The sequence below is a fragment of the Dasypus novemcinctus genome, chromosome 1 (assembly GCF_030445035.2).
Source record: "Dasypus novemcinctus isolate mDasNov1 chromosome 1, mDasNov1.1.hap2, whole genome shotgun sequence".
In the NCBI taxonomy this organism is placed as follows: Eukaryota; Metazoa; Chordata; class Mammalia; order Cingulata; family Dasypodidae; genus Dasypus; species Dasypus novemcinctus.
In genome coordinates, this window is record NC_080673.1 from 115713209 (window position 1) to 115737684 (window position 24476).

Consider the following 24476-nt stretch of genomic DNA (forward strand, 5'->3'; position numbering starts at 1 on the left):
AGTTGTACAAAGTTTCTATGCAGGTTGTGATGGTAAAGTTTTGGTAAAAGATGGTGGTAATGGCAGCACAACATTGTGAAAGTAATTAACAGCACAGTATTACATTTCAAAATGTGGTTAAAAGAGGAAATCTTAGGTTGTAGATATATTACTGGAATAAAAATTTAAAACAAAACATATTACTATAGAATACTGAACAGTATTGAAATTATAGATAATTATAAAACTAGATAATTATAAGAGTGTTCTTTCATGAATTGTAACAAATGTATCACACTCATGCAAGATGTAAATAATAGGGTGGTAAATGGGAATTCTAGACAGTGGATCAAAGCAGCATAAAGAAATAAAGATCACCATAAAGGTAACCATATGGGTAATTAATAATGCCAGTACTATTGTGTTGCACTGCTTGTTACGTAACTCCAGTTCTTGCTTCAGAGAGGTGCCAAAATGCAAATGCCTAAAAAGTATGATAAAAAATAAAGGGAAAGGTGGGCTCCTCTACTCCTAGACCAATTAGAGCTTTGAATACATGGACTATGTTGGTATAACTTGTCCTGAATATCATAATGAATAAATGTTGATAAACTAAGAAAATGTGAAAAATTACTGGCTAAAGTTAGGTTTGGGCATAATTGGTATATAGTATAGTGGGTAAAAGTATCATCTGGGCTCAAACTGCCTGGATTTTAAGCCTGGTTCTAACACTTAAAAGAATTGTGACCTTGAGCAAGTCACTGAACCCCTAGATGCCTTATTTCCCTCATTAGTTAAACGATGATGAGAATAATTCTTATTTCATAGGGTTGTTAGAAATAAATAAGACTATGTACATAAAGGGTTTAATAGAATGTCTGGCATCCTGTGGGCATCATTTACTATTTCCAATCCAATTTAAGAACCTGGGGCAGTGTTTTTCAACTTCCACATTTATTATTTTGGGCCAGATAATTCTTTGTTGGGGATGGCTGTCCTATGTGTTGTAGGATGTTTAGCAGCATCCCTGACCTCTACCTAGTAAGGTATCTCGTGCATAGCTCCCTCCCCCAGACTGTTGACAACAAAAAATGTTTTCAGAAGTTGTCAAATGTCCCCAGGGGTTGGGCAACATTGCCACAGGTTGAGAACCTCTAATCAAGGATAATGCTCTGTTGCTAATAAGACTGAAGTCTGAAGCTTTAAGACATGAATTATCTTGAGCTGCAACCAAGAGTGGTGGGTTGAATGTTTGCAGTCTCTTTGCAGTGCCAGCCATAGTCTTTCAAAGTCTTTTTGAAAGTATGGTTTTTTTTTTATCATGTCTCAATAACCCTTCCAAAAACTTTAGACATTAAAAGGGAATGCAGGAAAAATGCAAGTTAAATAGGCTATGCTAAAATACTATAGTGCATAAGTCTGTGTTGGAGGTCACTCATCAAATACAAACAGCGCACCAATTTCAATGTTAAGTCCAGACTACCTAAGGAAAAACAAGGGCAGAACTATTTCATTTGAACTGTACCACTAATGTAGAAGAGTTTACTAGCTGTCTACCAAAATCCCTTTCTCCCTCCTGGACACAAGGCCGCATTTTCCAGCATCTCTCTCAGGATCCTTGGTCATGTGACTAGGATTGTTGCCAGTGGAATGTGCCTGGAAGTGGCCCATTTCCAAGATGAGGCCTTGAAGGCAACAGCAGTGGAGAGCCTCCTTCATGCTCTCTTTCCATTGAAACTTGGAGGAGGAAGTTCAGCCTCAACCATACAGACAATGACTGGGTCCTGAGAGAGCCACGCACGGGAAGGAGGCTCTGCGCCCGAAGAACCACATGGGGGAGAGCCGCTGTTAACCTGGAATACCGTCCTTGAAATGTTACCTGAGCAAGAAATTCGCTCCTTGTTCATTCCCGCACTGATGGTGGGGGTGGGGGTGGGGAATCTGTTACAGCAGCTTAGCTCGCCCTAACCTATAAAGCTTAGGGTTTTTTTCTCCTGGGGGAAGTTGAGTGGGGGAAGAGCCCACGCGTATGCCTAAAACAGCAAACAAGAACTGATTTTAACCAAGTGATACATCCATAAAACACTCGACTTTAGAAATTCAGGCATTTTGATAACTCAAGAAGAGTACTAAATTTGATCTAAAATCTTTTGGCATTAAAAAGAGTTTGCCTAGAAAAGAATAAACAAGGTTGGGGAGACCTTTAAGTTTGGACACTGTCTTTAAATCTCTCAGCCACCCTTCTCTTCCTTTGGTCCATGCCCTCATCACTTCATCACTGGCTGTCTCCTACCTAGTCCTCTTGCCTCTGTTTCCCTGGCAAGCTCTCCAGCACATTACATATGCCCTTTTACCATGCTCTGCTGCTGTTTAAAAACAGCATCCTAATATTTAGGGATAAATTCTTAAGGCCTTGATAAGATACAAGATCTCTCATAATCAGGCCTCAAACATTTCCTCTGTTATTCCTTACTTTGGCCACAAAGGTAAATCCATCTACTTAGTCCAAGGATGAAAACGGACTATTGCCCATTTTGTATTCATGTCAAAAAACACCACTCAGAGTATGTTGACGCTACAAGAGACCTGTCTAACTCCTGTACTTTATAAATAAGAAACTGAGACCCAGGAAGTTTGAGTGAGTTGAATAAGGTCACAAAGGTGGGAGAACCCATCCAGGGAAGCTTTTCCTGAATTCTCTAAACCACAGTAAGCTCTCCTACCTTTAGATGACGCAAAAGTCACTTTCTATTCTGTCCATATGGCACTGCTCACACAGTATATATAACATTTTTGTCACTGATATCCCAAGAGGGAAAAACAACAACAACAACACCTCATCCATGGTTATTTATTTTACTTTTCTGGGTTTCTAGCATAGGAAAATAGTGATGTGCTATTCTAGTTTATGTATTCTCACAGCACCTAGCATAGTACTATCTTCACAGTGGGTGCTAAATATTTAATAAGAGTCACTTATTTAATAAGTGACAAATGCCACTTAACTATATTTATTCATAAGAGACAGTAATAAAATGAAATTTTAAAATTTTCCATAATTAAGACTTTTCCTTAACTAAAATTGCTCTCCTACTAATTAGACCATCAATATGATATGGTTTTAAGACTATAAGCTTATTCAGTTTTTCCTGCAATTTTTCTTTAAAGGAAATAAACTTGCATTTCATATAAAAATATGCATTATATGTCCATTATATTCTACTATTAAATTCATTCAAAGGTTAACTGTGTTATCAAATGCTTAAACCAAGTTAAAATGATCATGTGACATCATTATTTATTAACTTTATAAAAAATCTCTCCCAATTCAGTGACTATTTCAAAGGACACATTTAAAATATAAAATAATACATAATTTGTTTTAATAGTTTTGAATCTTAAAAAGTATTAGTGTTTTGTGTGATCTATGTATCTTTAAAAAAAAGACAATAAAAAACTTGCAAAAAAAAAGCACTAGTGTTTAACTATGTACTTACCTTGATTAATCAAAAAACATCTTGTTTCCCCACGATGCCATAAATCAAATTAATTACTGTAAATATTTATGGGTAAACTATCAAAATATATACGTTAAAATTTATGACTTAATTTATAATATTTATAAAACACTCATAACACATCACACACTTGCTTATTTTTCCCATCCCTTATCTCATTTAATTCTTCCCACAAGTCAAGGGCTAAGTATGATGATTATCTCTTTTCATAGATGCAGAAACTGGGGCTTAAAAGTTAAGTAACTTGTTCAAGGTCACCCTGCCAAAGAGGGGTAAAATTGGTATTTTAGTCTAGGCGTGACCTGATCGTAATCACATTGCTATAACACCTGGAAATTTTTGTGTGCATGATTTTCAAAACTAACAGGAATGGAATGGAAGGGAAAGGGAAGAAAGAGGAGGGGAAGAAAAGAAAATTTTCAAGAGAAATGAGACTGGAAACTCCTAAAAGTGTAGATTAAATTAATTTGGGTGGTGAAAGCAACAAAACAATTTTCCAAGGATGCCTGTGACAAAACTTTGCAAAAACAGGATCCCATCTGCTATTGGAAAATCTGTGTCCTCTTACTAGGCACTGGCAAATGTGAAAATTCCTCTCCTGCCTCTTGGAGAGTTGGACACTGAATTCTGACACATTTATCAGCCGGATCTGGTGACTTCACCATTTTGGTGGAATTTCAAACTACTTCAACTTAGTTATTTTAAAACACGCTGTCAAATTTTTTCGTAACAATGGAGCCCTTTGTCTGCAACCGTTTTCGAAAAATGCCTAGAATTAGAAACGGTCAAATGGCTGTTTTTCACAGCCATTATTTTATTCTGTTCGTGGTCATCTCAACAGCTCCCCCTCCCCAAATCAACCACCGCATTGCGTCACCAAAAGCACCTCATCAAGGCAACCTACAACACTCCTCCCACAACCTGGGGAACATAGTACCGTTACCCTTTGCAGGAAGGAAGGTGGGGGCAATCGAACATCAAGATCAGTGGAAGACCATGTGCAGAATTTCTGTTTTGATTTCGTGACATTACCAATACGCACTTGCAACCACCATCCCTTACACTAAAAGTCATACTCATTTCTTCCCCTACAGGGAAAAAATATCCCAGATGTACTCTTTCACTTATTTCCAGAAGTAAAAAAATATTCAGGAATATGCTGACATATTCTAAAAAAGGGAAGGATCCTACACATTTGCTCCAACTTGCGTGCAGTGGAATTCCGCGCTGGGTACCGAAAATAAAGCATAATGAACAGAGGTGCGGAAGGCGCTTCAAAGGCTGGGACGCATAGAGGGGTACCCAGTGGGGATGGGAAGAACTCCCCGAAACCCGAGGGCGCCGGCGACCTGGTTTGTGCATCAGCGGCTGCAGGCTCTTACCTCGCAGCCCGCGTACCAGTCTCTGGGCCCAGGCCACTCGGGGAGGCTGCCCGTCCAGGGGGAGGTGGCGATGCAGGGGGTCCCCGCCACCGGCCGGGCTGGGGCACGACGGGCCCTGGTCCTCCAGCCGGCGCCGCCTGCCGCTCGGGTGCCCGGCGCCGTGGTAGCCCCCCAGTCCCCGGCCGCCCGTGCCCGCCGAGCTCACGGCTGAGGAGGCGGCCGACCTCCGGCTGCCCGGGCGCCACTCCACGTCCATCTCCACCACCATTCCCCCTTCTTCTCCTTCCACCTCTTCGTCCTCCTCCTCGTCGTCCTCCTCCTCGGCCTCGAAGCCCGGGTTATCCCGGCTCCACGCCTGCCTCGAGCAGGACGAGAGAGGCGGCGAAGGGGAGGCCGAGGCTCCGGCCGGCGGATCCCGCGCGGCCGCCTGCCGGATGCGCTCCATCTCGATCTCCAGGCCCCTCTGCTCGCGGAGGCCGCCCGCGGCGGCCAGGCCGGCGCCTAAAGCCGCGCTGCCCGCCATCCGCAGGCCCGGGCCCGCGGCTCGGGACGCGGGCGGCCGCGTCGCGTCGCCTGGCTGCTGCGGCTGCACGCGGCTGGAGTTCACCATCGCCGTCACTGGGGCCCGCCGCGCCTCTGCGCCGCGCCGCGCCCGGCGCCGCCCGCCGCAGGAGCCATGTTCTTTTCTTCCCGGGGCCCGCCGCCTCCAGCTCCCCGCCCCCGACCGCCCCGCATTCCCGCGTCCCTCGCCTGCCCGCTCGGCCCGCCTCCCCTTCCCTCGCCTCGCCCAGCGGCCGCGGCGCTGCGGGGGGAGGCGCGAGGAAGCTGCCCCACGGCCCGCGCTCGCCGCGAGCGCGCCTGGGCCCGCGTTCCAGAGGAGTCGGAGCCCGGGCGCAGGCGCCCACGTTCGGCTCCGTGGAGGGGCTCAGGAAGGAAGCCGGTCGCTGACCCGCCTGCGCGCCTGCGGGAAAGGGCTCCTGGAGCGGTCGCTGCCGCCCGATCCTGAGATAATGCTTAGGTGCCCGCTAACCGCAGACCACTTCTGCCTCGATTTACAACGAGAAAGAAACCCCTTTGGGGGATGGTGTGAACTAGCGAGATCCGACTGGCCTGAATTCTCCAGCAGGGGCAAAGAAATCGTCCCTTATTTGGAAACCACTAACTCAGATTTCCTTTGCTTTCAGCGGCCCTCCTGTCCCTGATCAGCTGCTGCTTTTTGGATGGTTTCTTCAATCTTTGGTTGGCTCCTTTCCATATACATGTTGGAGGTCCCAAGGATTCGGCCTTGGGTCTCTCAGATTCCTGTCTGCTGATGCTCCCGGGGTGATCTCATTTTCCCCAGTGGCCAACACTGGCCTCTGAGTAATAGGATCCTACATCAGGGCCCTGGTCCAGAATTTTATTTCCATACTGAGTGCATCCAACTCGATACTCTGACGTTGTCTCAAACTTAACCTGTCCCAGACTATCTTTCTTGTTTTTTCCCCTCGTCCTTTAAACCTGTCTTATCTCCTGTATCCCAGTTGAGGTGTACGGCATCCCTTTCCTCCTCACATCCTAAACTACTCCTCTTCACGATAAGTTCTTTTCATCCTCCACCGCATCTTCACGAAAGCTGCTACTTCTGCCCCACAAATGTGTCCTTGATAGGACCTCTCTTTCTCATTCCGTTACTAGTGATTTAGTCCAGGGTCTTGTGTCTTGTTTTTTTCCACGTCGAAATAGTGGTCTCTGTCAATTCTATCTCCATTCTCCACAACAGCGTCCCCACTGCTTCCAAAACTATATTCCGGAAGCAAACGTGTTCATGTCACAATGATCCTTAGTACCTTTGTGAGCTTCCAACAGCTTAAAGGATAAAATTTAACTTCTGTAATTTGGGTTAGTAGTTTTTATCATCTGCTCCCAATCTGCTTTTCTGGCATTGGTTTCCAATTCTTATGTGTTCCACTTCCCTGGTGCCGCACAGTTATTTGCTGTTTCCCTGAGCACTCACAACGCACTGCTCCTATTTAAGTAATGATGTCTACCCACTGCCTGATCCTGCACTTTATGTGCTTATGAATCTGCATCCTTCACTAAACTGAGCTTCTCCAGGGCGAGGTTGTTGCAACCAGGGTACAGGCGTGGCTAGCACTATTCAGCAATTCATTCTGAAGTCATTTTGCTATATACTGGATTAGGAGGTGGTCATGTAAAGAAGAGTAAAGATGCAGCCCCTGCCCTTAAGAGGAGATACAAATAAACCAGAGATTTACCTACTGAGAGATAACGGTTATAATATATTCCTGGTCCCCACTACAATCTATTGACTCAGAATCTCCAGAATTTCAGGCCTGAAATTTCAAATCTTCTCAGACGATTCTGGGGCACTCTTAAGTTTGAGAAGCACCAGTTTATTCTAGAGGGAAGGGGTTTCATAAAATATTTTCACTGGTGGCCATCACAGACTCCAACGCTTAGAAAAATTGCTCTCTGCCTAATGCCTACAGTGTGCTAATGTGGTATATTATGTTGAAGTGCAAAGACCCTGGGCAGATGGCCTGAGTTCAGATCGTTCTTGGCGGCTTACTAGCTTTGTGACTTTGGGCAAGTCACTCTACCTCTGTGCCTGCGAAAAAGGAGGTAAGAATAGTTCCTATCTCAGAAGAATGTTGTAAGGATTGAATTAATACATGCAAGGGATGTGGAACAGTGTCTGACACATGGTAAATGCTAAAGTGTTTGCTTTTATTAGCTCTTATCTTAATGATAATAATTCTTTTCATCTAGTAAAATTATTTATAATCTTTGTCTGAACTAGACTATTAGCTTCTTGAGGACAGGGTCTCCCAGCACAGAGGATTCCACAGCAAGTACTTCTTGAGGGCTTACTATGGGCAGGCACAATTTAAGTGAGAGAGTAATCAATGAAATAAGCAAAAATACTGACCCTCATGGAGCTTACATTTTATAGGAATTTTTTTGAGTGAATGAACGAATCTAGTCAGGTGCCATCATTTTAAGTCACAGAGCTAGACCTTTGACTAAAACTGGGATCTCTGACTTCTCAGGTACAGCCCTTTAAAATTTTACATGCCACCTATTCTCCTCTGGGATCCAAGGACCCTTGGAATATCTCATGCCCACCTGAAGCTATTATAACATCACTGCTCAGAATGCTGTTTGTAATTTTGTGATATTTGTTTTCCAAAGATGTTTTGATTTGCCATGGTAGTAGCTCAAGATTTAGAAGAAAGCAGATTACTGTTCATTCTTACTATTTTTTTTTTTTTGCTAGCAAGTCTGTAGTCTGGAGACATATGAAGGAAATAGTGATGGAAAAAGAATAGGGAGTAACAGAATAAGCATCTGTTTTCTATTAAATATCTATTTGTTGGGTTCAATTCTGTGCTTTTACTTTGCATTGTAAATAACATTATTATTTGGGATAGAATGTACAAAACAAAATATGATACCGTTTGGACAGATCCTGTAGAGAGTTATAATCTCACTGAAGAGAGACATACCCTGAATCTAAATAATAATAGAAGAATGTAATTTTATGTCAAGTCAGTAGTGAGGGCTTTCCACACAAGAGGATGTTCAGAAGATAGGATTATCCAGGTGGGTGTGGGGGTGAAGGTAGGCAGGGTCAGATCATGGAAGGCCTCCAATACTTGTCAAGGAGTACATACTTTATTCTGTAGTTGTTAATAAATAATAATAACATTCCTTTTTTTCAGTGTTAATTACTTAAAACAAAATCTAACAACATTCTCCCTGAGACTATACCCTCATCCCCAAAAGAATTCCGATAAGTGAAAATCCAAGCATAAATAATTTGGTGTTAGATGTGTGCTTAGCCCAAATTTTAATTACAAACCATCAAAAGAAATGTGGTTTAAAAAAATGCACAGCAATATTTCTTTAATATAATTTAGATAACATTTGGTCCATTGTCCCCTAAATTTTACTTTCCAGGAGCTCCACCATTGGTTTTGATCTTACTTTTCAGAAACCTCCACTAGCTATCCAATATGGTTCCTATTCCTATGCCTATCCATTCTTTCTTGCTTATTAATGTTCCTGTTTGTGCTTTTCCTTAACTAGTTTTCCCCTTCAGAGTTGCCACCTTTGCTCAAGCAGCCCCTGAGGCTGTAAATGTCTTTCCTTGCTCAGGGAATTCCTTCCATTAATAGCCATCTTAATATCCCACTTCTCATAAGAGGTTTTTCTCTTAGTAGATAAGTGAGATGTACAAATTCATATTTTTCTTCATCTGATTGGCATTATCTTGTTCCTGTATGACAACTTTCAATAACCTACAGGACCTGAAATATCATGTGGGCTAACATAGCTTGGAAGCTGTTTGGTTTTATTTCATCTATGTGGTAGGTTCTGGGGACACACTGTACAGCCCTCACCTCTTAGTGACACGGTAGACACTCAGAGAAGCCATTTTAAAAGGCAAGCTTTAAAATAGCCCAGACTCATTTAATTCTTCATTTTCTTGACACCTCTACCTTCATTATTAATAGAATTGCCGGTTTATTTCTCATTTTGTTTTTATTTTCCAGTGTACACTGGTAAAACAGAGAAGAGCTGAAGTACCCGTTGGTCCCGCAGTCTCTACCTTCAAAAGGAAATCCAAGAGGAGTCTCTGGCATGTCTGGTGTTGCTTAGCAACCCACCCAAACAAACATGTTTCCTCTTCAATTTTTTTTCCCCAGTCCTTATTTATTCAAGAACATTGTAAAATAGAATTTTACCACTTGACGTCTGAAATCTTTAGAAGAGAATTTAATGTTTGGGGCTTTATAAGAACTGCGAAACATAGTAAAACTTCTACTTTGTTTTATAACTCATTTCACTGCTCTAAAAAGGCAAGGCTAGGATTTGTGGTGTTCTTCATGTCAGAATTTTGGTTTGGATTGGTCTGCATATGTCCCTGCCTCTGTGGAGATTATTTTGGGTGCCTTCGTTGGTTGGTATGGTGGTCTTGATGACCTAACCTTTCTATCTCACTTTTCTTTTCTGAATAATGAGGTTAAAAATCCACCTTACAAATTCCCACTGAATTCCTGTTGAAAATATAATGAGAGAATATTAATAAATAAGTCAAATACTTATTGAGTGTCCACTAGACATCAGGTACCATCTTGAAATCCAGGGAGATAAAGATAAGCCATAATCCCTACCTTCAACACACTCAAGTCTTGTAAATAGATTGCCTGGAAATATCCTGCCATCACTCTCCAGTCCTCTTCTACACCCCATAAAGACTTAAGAATCCTTCTAGACACAGATACCATCTGCTCCAGAAACCTTCCTTAGCCATAATCCTTGCCCCAGCCTGAACTTACTTGTCCCTCTACCCTGTAAACCTTTATCAAAATAATGCTTTTTATTGAATATCTCTGTTAACAGTTGTCTCCCTGGGTAGAATGTAAGCTTCGGAGAGCAGGGACATTGGACTTGCTCACTTGGTTGTTGAACTGCTCAGAATCCGTTTCCTTTTCTTATGGTAAAAGTAACCATGTTCTTGGGGAGCCCCCCATCCATTCTGAACCCATGCGTGCCTCAGTACTTGGGGAACCACCCCCCGTTCTGAACCACTTCTCGCTCCCAAGAGGTGGACAGAGTACATAGCCTGGGCCAATCAGAGAATCATATCACTTTGGCACTGTAATTGGTGTTTAAGTTTGGACATGGGATCCAGTTCTGTTCAGTGAAAATCAGGCCAGAACTTTTCTCAAGCTGATGGAAAGGAAAAGCTTTTCCCCTCACTAGATTTGGAACTATAAGGATGTAAGCCCAGACAAGCTGGCAGCCAAAATGTTGACACTCTGCGGGAGGGGTGGGGATGGGGAAGGAGCCAACAAAATATACATACATAAATATGTGTATAAAGTGAAGACTGGAAGGATACCAAAATTGAATTAGCAGTTATGTTTGGGTGGCCAAGTTATTTAAGAACTTTGTGAGATATATTTTTATCATTTGTCATCTCCTATTTTTTTCAGATGCAAACATGATATTTATCATCTAGATCTTTATCCAATGTCAAAAGAATTTTGAATGTTGTGGGACTGGGACAGAGTCATTGGCACACTGAATGAGACTTTTTTCTTCACCAGTGGAAATCAATTCACTATTTGGGTATAGCTTAAAAATTTTGAATCCGAACTTTTCCTAGTGCAGATTTTCCATGAAGATATCATACTTTTTTTCAAATGCTTTTTGATATCTACCTGAATGAGGCTTACAGCATTTTCCAGCCCTACCAGACTTCACAGAGTGCCTTTCTGATGTTCATCTAGCACAATCTTAGTTACGATTAAGGAACAAAAGAAGTCCCTGCCTACAAGAAGCTTGTAATTAGCTTGGAAAGACAAGTTACAAAGAGATAAAAATTAACCAGCAAGAGCTTATTGTCACTCACCTGAGAAGCTTTTTTTTTTTTTAAATAGATTTTAGAGTCTAACTCCCAAAGATTCCCATTCATTATATTTGTAGTCAAGTCCTAGGAATCTGCATTTTAAGAAAGCAGAGCAAAGAGATGGAGAAAGACCATATTTTTATGACATCACTTGAAATCCTGGTGTCAGCACTAATTGAAATTAGATATACTCCTGGACTTCCGTGAGCCAAAAAATTTCATTTTTGCTTAATTAATTTTAGGTTAGGGTTTCTGTAACTTGCAATGTTACAGAAATAGCACTGTTTTGGGTTGAATCTGTATGTACCCCAGAAAAAAAAAGTTTTTAAATTTAATTCATTACTTATGGGTGAAAACACATTGTTTAAGTAGGACCTTTCGATAAAGCTACTTCAGTTAAGGTGTGACCCACTTCAATCAGGCTGGTTTTAATCCTATTACTGGAGTCCTTAAATCTCTATCTACCTCCATTCCCTGGTAATCTATTGTATTAGTCAGCCAAAGGGGTGCTGATGCAAAATACCAGAAATTGGTTGGTTTTTATAAAAGGTGTTTATTTGGGGTAGGAGCTTACAGATACCAATCCATAAAGCATAAGTTACTTCCCTCACCAAAGTCTATTTGGAGCAAGATGGCTGCCAATGTCTGTGAGGGTTCAGGCTTCCTGGGTTTCTGCGTTTCTGGGACTTGCTTTTCTCTGGGTTCAAGGATCCTTTCTTCCTGGTGCTGGCTTCTCTTTCCTCTGGAAGCTTACTTCCTTGGACTCCAGTTTAAGCCTTCAGCAGCAGACTCCAACATAAGAAAACCCTTGCATCAAAAGCTCCAACTCTGTCCTTTGCCATGCCTCTTATCAGTGAGCCCCTACCCACCAAAGGGTGGAGACTCATTGCACTCATTGCACTAATGACATGGCCCAATTAAAGCCCTAATCTTAACTCAATCATGCCCAGATATAGATCAGATTACAAGCATAATCCAATATTTCTTTTCGGAATTCATCAATTATATCAAACTGCTACACCTATATTCTAGATTATGACTCTATGAGTTTATTCTAATTGTTTCAAATCAGTGAGATCATACAGTATTCACCATCTTGTTTTTGGCTTATTTTATTCAACATGATGTCTTCCAGGCTCATCCATGTATTACATGTATCAGGACTTCATTCTTTTTTATGGCTAGATAATATTCCATTGTATATATATATCATATTTTATTTATCCATTCATCAGTCGATGAACCCTTGGGTTGCTTCCATCTTTTGGCAATTGTGAGTAATGCCGCCATGAACATCACTGTGCAATCTTCATTCGAGTTTCTGCTCTCAATTCTTTTGGAAATATTGCTGGCTTGTATGTAGTTCTATACTTAGCTTTTTGAGAAACTGCCAAACTATCTTCTACAGTGGTTGCAACATTTTACATTTCTACCAGAAATAATGAATATTTCTATTTCTCCACATCCTCTCAATACTTGTTATGTTCTTTGTTTTTTTTTCAGTATTAGTCATTCTAATGTGTAAAATATGGTATCTCGTTGTGATTTTGATTTGCATTTCCCTGATGGCTAATGATGTTGAGCATGTTTTCATGTGCTTTCTAGCTATTTGTATGTCTTATATGGAGAGATATCTGTCCAAGTCTTTTGCCCATTTTGAAATTGGGTTGTTTATCTATTTGTTGCTAAGTAAAAGGGTTTCTGGCTATTAATCCTTTATTGGATATGTGTTTGCCAAACATTTTCTTCCATTGCATAGACTGTTGTTTTACTTACATGATAAAGTTCTTTTGTGGCATAAAAATTTTTTATTTGATGAGGTCCCATTTATCTATTTTTTCTTCTTTTTTCTGCTTGTGCTTTGGGTGTAAAGTCTAAGAAACCATTGCCTAACACAAAATCCTGATGATGCTTCCCTGAATTTTCTTCTAGGAGTTTGATAGTTACAGTGCTTTTATTAAGGTCTTTGACCTATTTTGGTATTTAGCCTTGTGAGTCTTATATCCCTTTTGTTTCTCACTTCTGTTAATGCTACTTTTATATTTACTTGATTTTTTGTGTTGTACCATATTGAGTACCTTCTCATTTCTATCTATATATTTCATATATTTTCCTTGTGGTTAACATGGGTTAAAATTTACCATCATAAATATATAATAGTCATATTATATTCATTTCAATTGTATGCACATATACTCTTTTTATAGCTCCCTGTCTTCCCACAATTTTTTGTATTGTTACCACGTATATCTTTGTACCTTGTATGTCCAAAAGCATAGATTCATCATTACTTTTTATGCATTTGCATTTTAGCATCCGTAGGAAATTAAGAAGTGGAGTTACTTATCAAACAACACAATAGAATAATATTGGCATTTATAAATACCTATATGGTTACTTTAACTGCAGGTCTTTATTTCTTTATGCTGCTTTGAACCATTCTCTAGTGTCTTTTCAGTCTGGAGAACTCCCTTTATTTTAGCATTGTTTGGGAGATCTAATGGTGATGAACTCCCTCTGCTTTCTTTATCTGAGAATATCTTACTCTCTCTCTTTTTTTAGTTCAAACCTTTATTATTTTTCATGAAAGCCTCCTTGGTGGCCCCTGGGTCTTCTGCACAGAGCCCTGGTATGCGTGAATTCCTGATTGGGAGACTCAGTAAATAGAATCTCCTTCGAGGTTAGGGGTGAGATAAATGTAGGTCTTGGAAATGGCCTAGAAGGTGTCCTTGGCCAAGTTGCCCAGGGTGGCCGTGCAGCCCCTGGCCAAGGTGCAGCAGTTGTCGATCCCATCCATCAGCAGCAGCTTCTTGGGCACAGGGGCTGAGACCATGCCAGTGCCTCTGGGGCCAGGATGAAGTGCACGAGCATGGAACTGCAGCGTCCTGTCTCCTTGCACAGGACACTATGGGGCTTGCGGATCTTGTAACCATCTGGTGATAAGACAGATTTCCTTGAGCTTCAGCCCTCCTATCAGGAGGGTGAATGCCCTGTCCAGAGTTTTCCCTGTCTTTCTGGGCCTCTGTGTTGTCCTGGGCTTTTGCTTGTTAGTTGTTTTGGCATTCCCCTGTTTATGAATTTGGTGTCCCTTCTGTTTTCCAGGAGGCAGACCTCCCTCTCCCAGGTGTTTAAAACTGGCTGGCTTCATCCTAGGCTGTCTGACACGATAATTTTTTAGACTTCTTTGTTGTCTAGCTACTTTTGCTTCGAGGGCAAATTGTGGGACTTACCCAAGACAGTGTTCTGCAGCCAAAACAGGACTAGGGACCCATGGAGGAGGTGCAGACTAGCCCCAAAGTGCCTGGGGAGGGTGTCAGGAAGGGTGCCAAAATCTTCCTGCTACCCCAAGCTGAGCTTTCCTGGCCTGCCCAGCAAATGCAGCTAACCGTCCCCTGGAGCCCTGAGGAAGCACTGCATCTTTAAATCTCTCTCTCCTCTTTCCCTGTCTGGGAAACACTGGCTGCAGTACTTTTGTCTAGGGCAGGTTGAAACAATAGCTGCCCTCAGAGTAGGGCCCCCAGGAATTGGAATTCCTTAATCAAAAGCTGTGGTCAGTGATGGGCTGTGCCCACCCCTGTTCTTGGGGAAGAAGATTTTTATGTTCCTTTCTGTCACCAGTGAGTTAGCCAGGGACTAGATCCCAAGGTGGCCTGCCTTGGGAGTGGTAGCACCAGTAGCTGCCACACAGGGAAGGCAATTTACTGTTCTTTACTGTGGTTTATCAGCCTCTTCCTCCTGCTCTTCCCTGGATGCTGTACAATATTCTTCTGGGCTCCAAAATTTCAAGGTAGTTGTTTCAGGCAGTTCCTGCCTGTTAAATAATTTTTTTTTGGTGGAAGGACTGAGGTCTGGTGCTCCCTACTCCATCTACCATCTTTCTTGGATGTTCCAGCTTCTTTCTTTTTTTTAATCTTTCCTTTCCTCTTTCTCCTCCTTCTTGTACTTGCTCCTTCTTGTTTTTATTGTTCTCAATCTCCTCCTCCTCCTCCTCCTCCTCCTCCTCCTCCTCCTCCTTCTCCTTCTCCTCCTCCTCCTCCTCCTCTGCCCCCCCCCCCCCCCCCCCCCCCCGAGAGAGTGATTTCTATTTCATGAGGCGAAGGCCAGGGGAGCCTGGGCAAAACGCCTGTACAGATATTTCTTTTATGGTCAGGAGATGTTACACTCGTATTATTAAGTGCTGTGAATTTTTGTCCTAATTCTTTATCTTCATTGGCCTTTTAGCAAAATTTAAGAAAGCCTGCATCATGGGAAATTATTATTTTTAATGCTCAGCTTTTTATTAATAGCCTTGGAACAAATAAATCCTACAGTTGTATAGCATTTTACAATTTTGAAAGAATTTTTCACAGATACCAATTAAACCCTTACAACATCCCTGTGAGGTAACATAGCCACACTGGGAAACCTATGCAGAGTACACCTAACTGCAGGTCACATCACACACATTTGTTTAGCATCTACTTTGAGGTCTGAATCCATCTTATATGTGACATCCTCAGCAACAAGTTAGAAAAAGGATCTGAATTATACTAATAAAAGGGTTCAAGCATAATGATCACAGCACATATTCATGTGCTAGACAGGAAGAAACACTTGCTCTAAAGCAGTTTAGCCTAGATCCAGTGTAAATATTCTCATCAAGGTAGATTTTAATAAGCTAATGCATCTTGTACGTTAAATTTAAAAGCCTGGAATTGGGTGGAGTGAACAACTTGGAATAAAAGACTGAAACTGAATGTAACTGACTACTTGTCAAAACAAGAAGAAAACACAAAAAGTATAAAAGGCAAGGGAAAAAACAAACTGTTTTTGTATATAGAGAAAAAACAGCAGGTATAAAGTTTAAAGTCAAACATCAAGCATGTAGAGCATGTTTTTAAATATGAAAATGATATCAACTGTATAATCAGGAAAGGCACTTTAAAAATTCCAATTTTGGCTAGAACGGGTGTTGAGAGGAAGTGGGAAATTAGGAAAGACCAAAATACAAATATATTCAAATATATTCCTCTAAATCCATCTCTCCAAGGAATGCTTTCTAAATTGAGAAATTTGGTCAAAGAATATAGTGAAAATAAAGGTGACTATTTAACTTACAAAGTAGTATTTAAATGTAGATCAGAAATTATGCTATTAGAGATTAGTCACTGAGCCTACTGATAGAAATTGAAATTTAAGTGCTGCTGTCAGTGACGTCCAGCAGAAAATCACTTCCAAAAATAGAAATAGTCATAGTAGGACTTGACATTAACGAAACCCTTAAGAAACCATTACTTAACTTTTCTACTTTAAAACCTAATAAAAATGTTTCTACTTCTACTACTGAAATCTAACAGTTCTAACTAAAGTGAAGAATATTGCATCTACATTTAAGTTTTCTAAGCTACAACTTGAGAAGATCTAAAATGTTCTAGTTCAATATACTGGGCTCAAAGCCAACTAAACTTTCGAATTTGTCTAGGCTAGACTATATTCCTTACATGGTATCCTTGTCATCATTTCTTCATATTTTCTCTTCAGTAGCTTTGATTCTGGCTGTATTCTGTGATGAAACCATGTTGGTGGTAATAAGAATATTTTGGGGCACAATCATTGAAGGATTAATTAGAACATTTGGAACTGCAGTTGTTACTAAAGGAACTGGTTTGGCAGATGTCTTTGGCTTGTCACTCACACTGGAGTTGCAATTTTATTTGGGACAGATACTGTTTGTGGGGCTGCTGTAGTGGGAGTGATAGGTCTGCTACCCACAGCACCAACACTTAACCATGGAACTTGGCTTCCTGGTTAGGTCCCTTTTTAATTGAGGACTTCAGCCTACAGTTCAGAGCTGTTAAACAGTACCTATCTGTTTAGGTCCTGCATATGGCTTAATCAATAATAAAGGGGTTTGATTTTTCTGTTAGCAATATCCAGTTAAAAAAAACTCATGGAGGAGGAGAGGTAAAATCTTGATCAGCATGACATAGGATTGCCAGTCTCATATCATCTGCATCAACATTAGTTTTCTTAGCATGGCTTAAATTAATTTTTGTATCATCTAGAATTGAAGTCAATGCCAGAAAGCAAATTCCAACACTTGATTTATAACCCTTGGTTCCTACTCTGTAATTCCCATATCCTTCAGGATCTGTGCCATCAACACCTCTCTCGGAGTGTTCTCCGGATCTGCCATCTTGCTCAGAGCCATGTTATCCAGCCACTCGTCATCAGGTAATAGAGGCCAGCTGGTGGGATCCTCACCCAGGCCCCACCCCTTGTCAGGGTGGTCAACCAGGCTGTCATCTTGATCTTTGGGCTCAAGTACCTTTTTTGTTTTTTTTATTTAAACATTTTACTTTGAAAGAATCATAGATTCACAGAAAGGTATAAAGAAATATACAAGGAGTTCCTGTGCACTCCTCACCCAATTTTTCTCAATATCAGAATACTGTATAACTATAGTACAGTATTACAACCAGAATGTTGACATCAGTACAATTTGTAGAGCTGTTTTAGAAATTTCACCAGTTATATATGCATGCATCTGTGTGTGTGTGTGCTTCTCTGGGCAATGATATTACATGTCTAACTGTGTAACCACGCCGGCAATGAAAATTCTGAAATTTATCGACATAGGACTCCCTCATGCCAACTTTGGGGCCACTCACTCCAATACCTGCCCTCCATCCTTAAACCCTGGCAACCACTAATCTGTTCTCCATCTCTGTAATTATGCTATTTCATAAGTATTATTTGAAAGAAGGCATGCAGTATGTATTCTTTTGAGGAGGACTTCTTTTTTTCACTCAGCATGATTTCCTTGGGGTTCTTCCAAATTTTCTGTATCAGTAATTTGCTGAATGGTATTCTATGGTGTGAAATTATAAGTTTTTTAAAAATGTTTTTTTATTAAATTGTCTTTTTTTTTAAAGATACATAGATCACAAAAATGTTACATTAAAAAATAGAAGAGGTCCCCATTTGCCGCACACCCCTCCCCCTCCCCAAGCCTCCCACATCAACAACCTCTTTCAGCATTGTGGCACATTTCATTGCATTTGGTGAATATATTTTGGAGCACTGTTGCACCACATGGATTATAGTTCACACTGTAATTTACACTCTCGCCCAATAGTTTATGGCAGGATATATTATGTCCAGCATCTGTCCCTGCAATATCATTTAGGACAATTCCAAGTCCCAAAAATGCCCCCACATCTCATCTCTTCTTCCCTCTCCCTGCCCTCAGCAACTACCATGGCCACTTTCTCCAGATCAAAGCTACAGTTTCTTCCATTACTAGTCACAATAGTTCTGTAGTAGAATACCAGTAAATTCAATCTAATCCATATTTTATTCCTCCATCCTGTGGACCCGGGGTTGGTGATGTCCCCTCCACCTCTATATTGAGAGGGGAAATTATCATAGTTTAACCATTTACCAATGAAGGACATTTGGGGAGTTTCCAGTTATGTGTTATTACAAAAAAGTTACCATGAACATCTGTGTACAAATTTCTGCATGAAAACAAACTTTCATTTCCTTGTAACATATGGCCAAGAGTGCCATTTTGGGCCGTTTGGTGAGTCCATTTTTAGTTTTAAAAGGAACTGCCAAATTATTTTCCCAGAATGGTTGTACCATTTTACATTCCTACCAGAAATGTAAATGTATGAATGATCAGTTTTCTCCACATCCTTGCTAGCATTTCGTGTTATTAGAGTTTTTTATTTTTACCATCCTGATAGGTGCTAATTAGTGTGGTTTTAATTTGCATTTCTCCAATGTTTAATGATGCTGAACATCTTTTTATGTGCTTATTTGACATCTATATATCCTCTTCAGTCAAATGTCAGTGCATGCCTTTGTTTTTTATCTTATCTGAGATTTGGTAGTTTGTGGATTTTGAGAAATTGGCATGTTTTTTCTAAGTTGTTGAATTTATGGGAACAAAGTTGTTTGTACTATTTCTTTTAATAGCTGTAGGACCTGTTGCACTATCCCCTGTTAAATACCTGATATTGGTGATTTGTTTCTTCTCTCTTTTATCTGTGTCCATATTGCTAGAGGATTTTCAATTTTATTGATGTTTCCCTCCAAAAACAGCATTTTGTTTTTATTAGTTATCTCAATTTGTTTCCTGTTTTCAATTTCATTGATTTCTGCTCTAATTTGTATTATTTCCTTCCTTCTGCATGTTTGAAGTTTGTTTTGTTCTTCTTTTTCTAGTTCTTGAAGTGGAAACTTAGATTGTTGATTTGAGATCTTTACTCTTTACTAATGTAAGTATTTAATGCTATCAATTTCACTTTCGGCACTGATTTAGCTGCATCCCAGAGATATTGATATGTCATATTTTCATTTTCAGTCAGTTCTGTGTTTATTTAAGTTTCCTTTAAGATTTCTCCTTTGCCTCATGGATTACTTAGAATTATGTTGTTTAATTGCCAAGTGTTTGGAGATTTCCTATTGGCTTTCTGCTATTGATTTCTAATTGGATTCCATTAAATATTAGAGAACATACATGAATGGTTTTATTCCTTCAAAATTTGTTAAGACCGAGAACATGGTCTACCATGGTGAATGTTCCATGGATGCTGGAAAAGGATATGTATTATGCTGTTGTTAGGTGGAATGTTTTATAAAGTCAATTAGATTTTGTTGTTTGATAGTATTGTTCAGTTCTTCTATAACCTTGCTAATTTTCTGTCTAGTAGTTCTATCATTTGCTGAAAATGGGAAATTGAAGTAATCAGATCTATCAGTTTTTGCTTCATGTATTTTTAAGCGCTGTTATTTGGTTCATACACATTTAGGATTGTTTTATTTTCTTGATGGATTGGTCCTATATCATTATGCAATGTCTTTCTTTATTGCTAGTTATTTTCTTTGCTGAGATCAATTTATTTTTTGATATTTGTGTAGTCACTCTTGCTTTTTTAAAAAAAGATTGAAATTTGCATTATGTTTCTTTTTCCATCCTTTAACTTTCAATCTATATAGGCCATTATGTTTGAATCAAGTTGCTTGTAAATAGCAAAGAGTTGGGTTATGTCTTTTAAGCCATCCTCTGTCTCTTAACTGGTGTATTTACATAATTTAATTTAAAGTAATTATCAAAATGTTAGGTCTTAAACCTGACATTTTATTAATTGTTTTCTGTATGTTCTCTCTTTTTCCCATCCCTTCCTTTCCTTTTACTTATCTTTCTATGTGTTTCATTTTGATTTATTTATACTTTAAAAAAAAAGATTTATTTATTTATTTATTTCTCTCCCCTTCCCACCCCCCGGCCCCGGTTGTCTGTTCTCTGTGTCTATTTGCTGCATCTTCTTCTTTGTCTGCTTCTGTTGTTGTCAGTGTTTCAGTAATCTGTGTTTCTTTTTTGTTGCGTCATCTTGTTGTGTCAGCTCTCCGTGTGGGCAGTGCCATTCTTAGGCAGGCTGCACTTTCTTTCACGCTGGGTGGCTCTCCTATGGGGCACACTCCTTGTGTGTGGGGTTCCCTTACGCAGGGCACTCCTTGCACGTGGGGTTCCCTACGCGGCACAGCACTCCTTGCAGGCATCAGCACTGCACGTGGGCCACCTCCATATAGGTCAAGGAGGCCTGGGATTTGAACCGTGGATCTCCCATGTGGTAGATGGACACCCTAACCACTGGGCCAAGTCTGCTTCCCTATTTATAATGTTTTTGAAGGTTCACTTTGTATGGTTTTCTTAGTGGTTACTCTAAATATTCTCATATATACAATAACTTATCATAGTCTGCTGGTGTTGATATTTTACCTATTTGAGTGAAATGAATTTAGTTTCTTTTACTTTCTGCACTTGAAAAATATAAATTGTCTTAAGTATTTCCTCTGCATACATTGAACACCACATCAGATAATGTTATAATTATGCTTCAATCATAAAATTTGATGAAAGAAGTTCATTAAGATATAGGGTAGTCTATTATGTTTACTTATATTTTTAGCCATTTCATTCTTCTCTCCTTTATGAAGGTCACAGCCTTTTTCTGCCATCAATTTATTTTCTGTTTCAAGAGCTTCCTTTACCATTTTTTAAGGGATGATTTGGTAACAATAGATTCTTTTCATTTTCCTTTTCCTGACATCCTGTTATTTCTCCTTCATTACTAAAGGATAATTTTGTTGGATATAGGATTTGGGGTTGACAGTTCTTTTAGCACTAGAAAAATGTTATGTCACTTCATACCAGCCACCATAGTTTCAGATGAGAAATCCTTTGACAGTTGAATTGATATTCCTTTAGAGGTAATATTAACGGTTCTCTCTGGCTGTTTTTATGGCTTTTCTTTGTCTTTAGTTTTTCATAAATTTGATTATGATGTGTCTGGATGTGAGTTTCTTTTGGCTCATCTTATTTGGGGTTTATCCTGTTTCTTGGATCTGTTGGTTTATAACTTTTGCTGGATTTTGGAAGTTTTTTTTATCATTATTTCTTTAATATTTTTTCAGTCCCATACTCTTTCTCCTCTCCTAGTGGGACTCTGATGATACAAATACTATGTCTTTTGCTATAACCTCACAAATCCCTAGACTCTGTTCATTTATTTTCCAGTTTATTTTCTCTCTGTTCTTCAGATTTAGTAAATTGTATTGATCTGTTTTCAAATACATTGATTCTATCCTCTGTCATCTCCACTCTTACTGAGTCCATTTAGTGAGGTTTTATTTTAGTTAATGCATTTTTCAATTCTATAATTTCCACTTTTACTTACTGATATTTCTTTGCTGAAATTTTTATTTTTTCATTTGTTTCAAGAGAATTTGTAATTGGATTTTCTTTAATGAGCAGAAAGGGAGGAGTTAAAACTGTAGTCAAGAATTTTAATCCTTCAGGGTTTCTCCACAGGAAATTTTGTGCATTTCTACAAAATATTTTTGAATGCTGCTTGTCCCAGCTAAAGATTACTCTTACGCCTGCCCCCCACCTTTTTCTACGGGGATTGGCACAATGCCTCCCCCTCTCTGGGGTCTCAGGAGGCACAATTTAGTAGACTCTAAGTATGTTCAACATGGCTCTTTCCCAGATGTTTTGAGGCTGGAGAATGGGTGACTTCTTCAGAAAATGTGTCAGTATCAATATATAACCCCTTCCTCCTCCACTGCTCATGTCTGGAATAAGGAGGAAGGTGATGTCTAGGACAGGTCAGTTATTGGTGCTGTATAAAGCCAAGCCTACCTCACCCTTTGTTCTCACCTTCACGCAGTTGTTTATATCACTTTCATGCAAGATATTTGTACTTGTACTCAATAGTAATGAAATAATCATATCAAAATATAACCTTGATATGTTGCAAATAATGTTGCTAATACTAAGAGCACTTTTGGGACCTTACTTTTTAGGCCAGCCCCACATTCTTTTGGTAGATCCTCAGAGGAAACTGATCTTTTGTCTTTTTGGTTGCTGACCTGTGCTACTTTCAGTACAATTAGCCGGATAGATTTAGCTACATGGGTCTCTGTGATTGATTTGTTTAACCTTTGGGAGATAAGCTATTGAGCATTTTGTGCCTAATATGCAATTTCCAATTCCACTTTGGATGAAATTAATCATATTAAATGGGCCAGACATGAGTCACTATGGTATTTGGAATAAAATAAATAAGTCAAAGAGAGTGCATGGAAAAAAATACTGAAGTTGAATTTGAAGTCTTTCAGAGGATACATGCTTTGGAACTAGATGTTTTAAGCAAAGAACATAATTATGCTTCAGTATGACGAGGTATAAAAAACTGCCTTATGAAATATTTTTCCTCAATGAACAGGGTTTTAGTCTTTTTTGTTGCTTAGTCAAGACTAATCAGAATTACTCATTTTAGTTGACTGCTTCTGCCCTGCTCCACAGGCAAGACAAAATCCATGGAGACTTGAATTTTACTGTTATACTTGAAATCATATAGTCTATAGAGCCACTATTACTGAAAAGTTGAAAAACTAGGGGTGGAAGAGAGGAGAAGGCCATGCCTGGGACCAGAAAAAAAAAAAACAACAGACTTAAGTTATGCCACTGACATGGTAGCAGAAAGTAAAAATTCTCAGACCACAGAAGGCCTCAATCAAAGTGAGCATCTCCATGGTTATTAGTAGATATATATGTGGTGGGGCATTGGTTTCAAAATTTTCATGTCTTTTTTTCCATGATTTTATAAAAGGTGGACACTGAAGGAATTACCCTAAGACTGTTCTATCAATGTATGGGGCATTGTTTTATGGATGTCAGTCATTCTATGTTTTTCTATTCTGCCTGCTCTTTCTTCCTGCTCCCAATTTTTATTTTACTTTCTTTTTTTTGAATTTAAAAAATTTTTGGAGGCACCAGGCCCAGGGATTGAACCTAAGACCTTGTATGTGGGGAGCTAGCATTCTACCACTGAGCTACACTAGCTCCCCCCAATTTTTTGAACATTTTAAAACTTTGAGAAAAGTTGAAAATATAATGTATTTTTTTACATTAGTTTTGTCTTTTTTTCCCTTAACTATTGGAAAGTATTTTATAAACACTTTCCCCCTAAATATTTCATTGTACATCTCTTAAGAATAAGAATGTTTGCTTTCATAAGCATAATGCAATGATCACACATAAGAAAATTAACAACAATTCCATAATGTCATCTAATACATTGAAATTGCCACAATTGTTTCCCAGATATCTTTTATAGGTTTCAGTTTTGTTTTTGTTTTTTTACACCCAGGAGTCTGTCAAGGTTCATATTTTGAACTAGGCTATGCTCCTTTAGGCTTTTACTCTAGAAGAGAATTTTCTCCCCCCTTTTTCTCTCATGACATTGACTTTTTGTAGGATTGCCAGATTTAGCAACAAATGCAGGATGCCCAGTTAAATTTCAATTTCAGATAAACAACAAATAATTTTTAATTTTAGTATGTCCCATGCAAGATTTAGGATACTCTTATAGTAAAAAGAAGATTTGCTGTTAATCTGTAATTCAAATTTAACTGGGCATTATGTATTTTACCTGGAAACATAACTTTTGGAGAGCTCAGACTAGTTTATTTTAGAGTATTCTAAATTCTAGATTTGTTTTCTCATGATTTGATTCACTAAACATTAAAAAAAATGGTTCATAGGTTATGTTGCTTACTTTTTTTTGTCTATATTGAAACTTTATTACAAAATTATAAAGTAAAAGTCTGTAACAAAAAAAT

At 39.4% G+C, this 24476-nt stretch overlaps 1 protein-coding gene and 1 pseudogene across 1 annotated transcript in view; both read right to left on the bottom strand.

Moving 5' to 3' along the window:
• The window catches only part of PKD2 (polycystin 2, transient receptor potential cation channel), a 68646-nt gene extending 63090 nt beyond the window's left edge, over nucleotides 1–5556 (bottom strand). The window contains exon 1 of the mRNA XM_004463922.4: nucleotides 4880–5556. Coding sequence (XP_004463979.1) covers nucleotides 4880–5489 — 610 coding nt within the window. The 5' untranslated portion in view covers nucleotides 5490–5556. The remainder of the gene's footprint in view (nucleotides 1–4879) is intronic.
• An 11247-nt stretch (nucleotides 5557–16803) lies between these two features.
• Nucleotides 16804–17490, bottom strand: LOC101423629 (transcription initiation factor TFIID subunit 9B pseudogene; annotated as a pseudogene).
• Between the last annotated feature and the right edge of the window lie 6986 nt (nucleotides 17491–24476).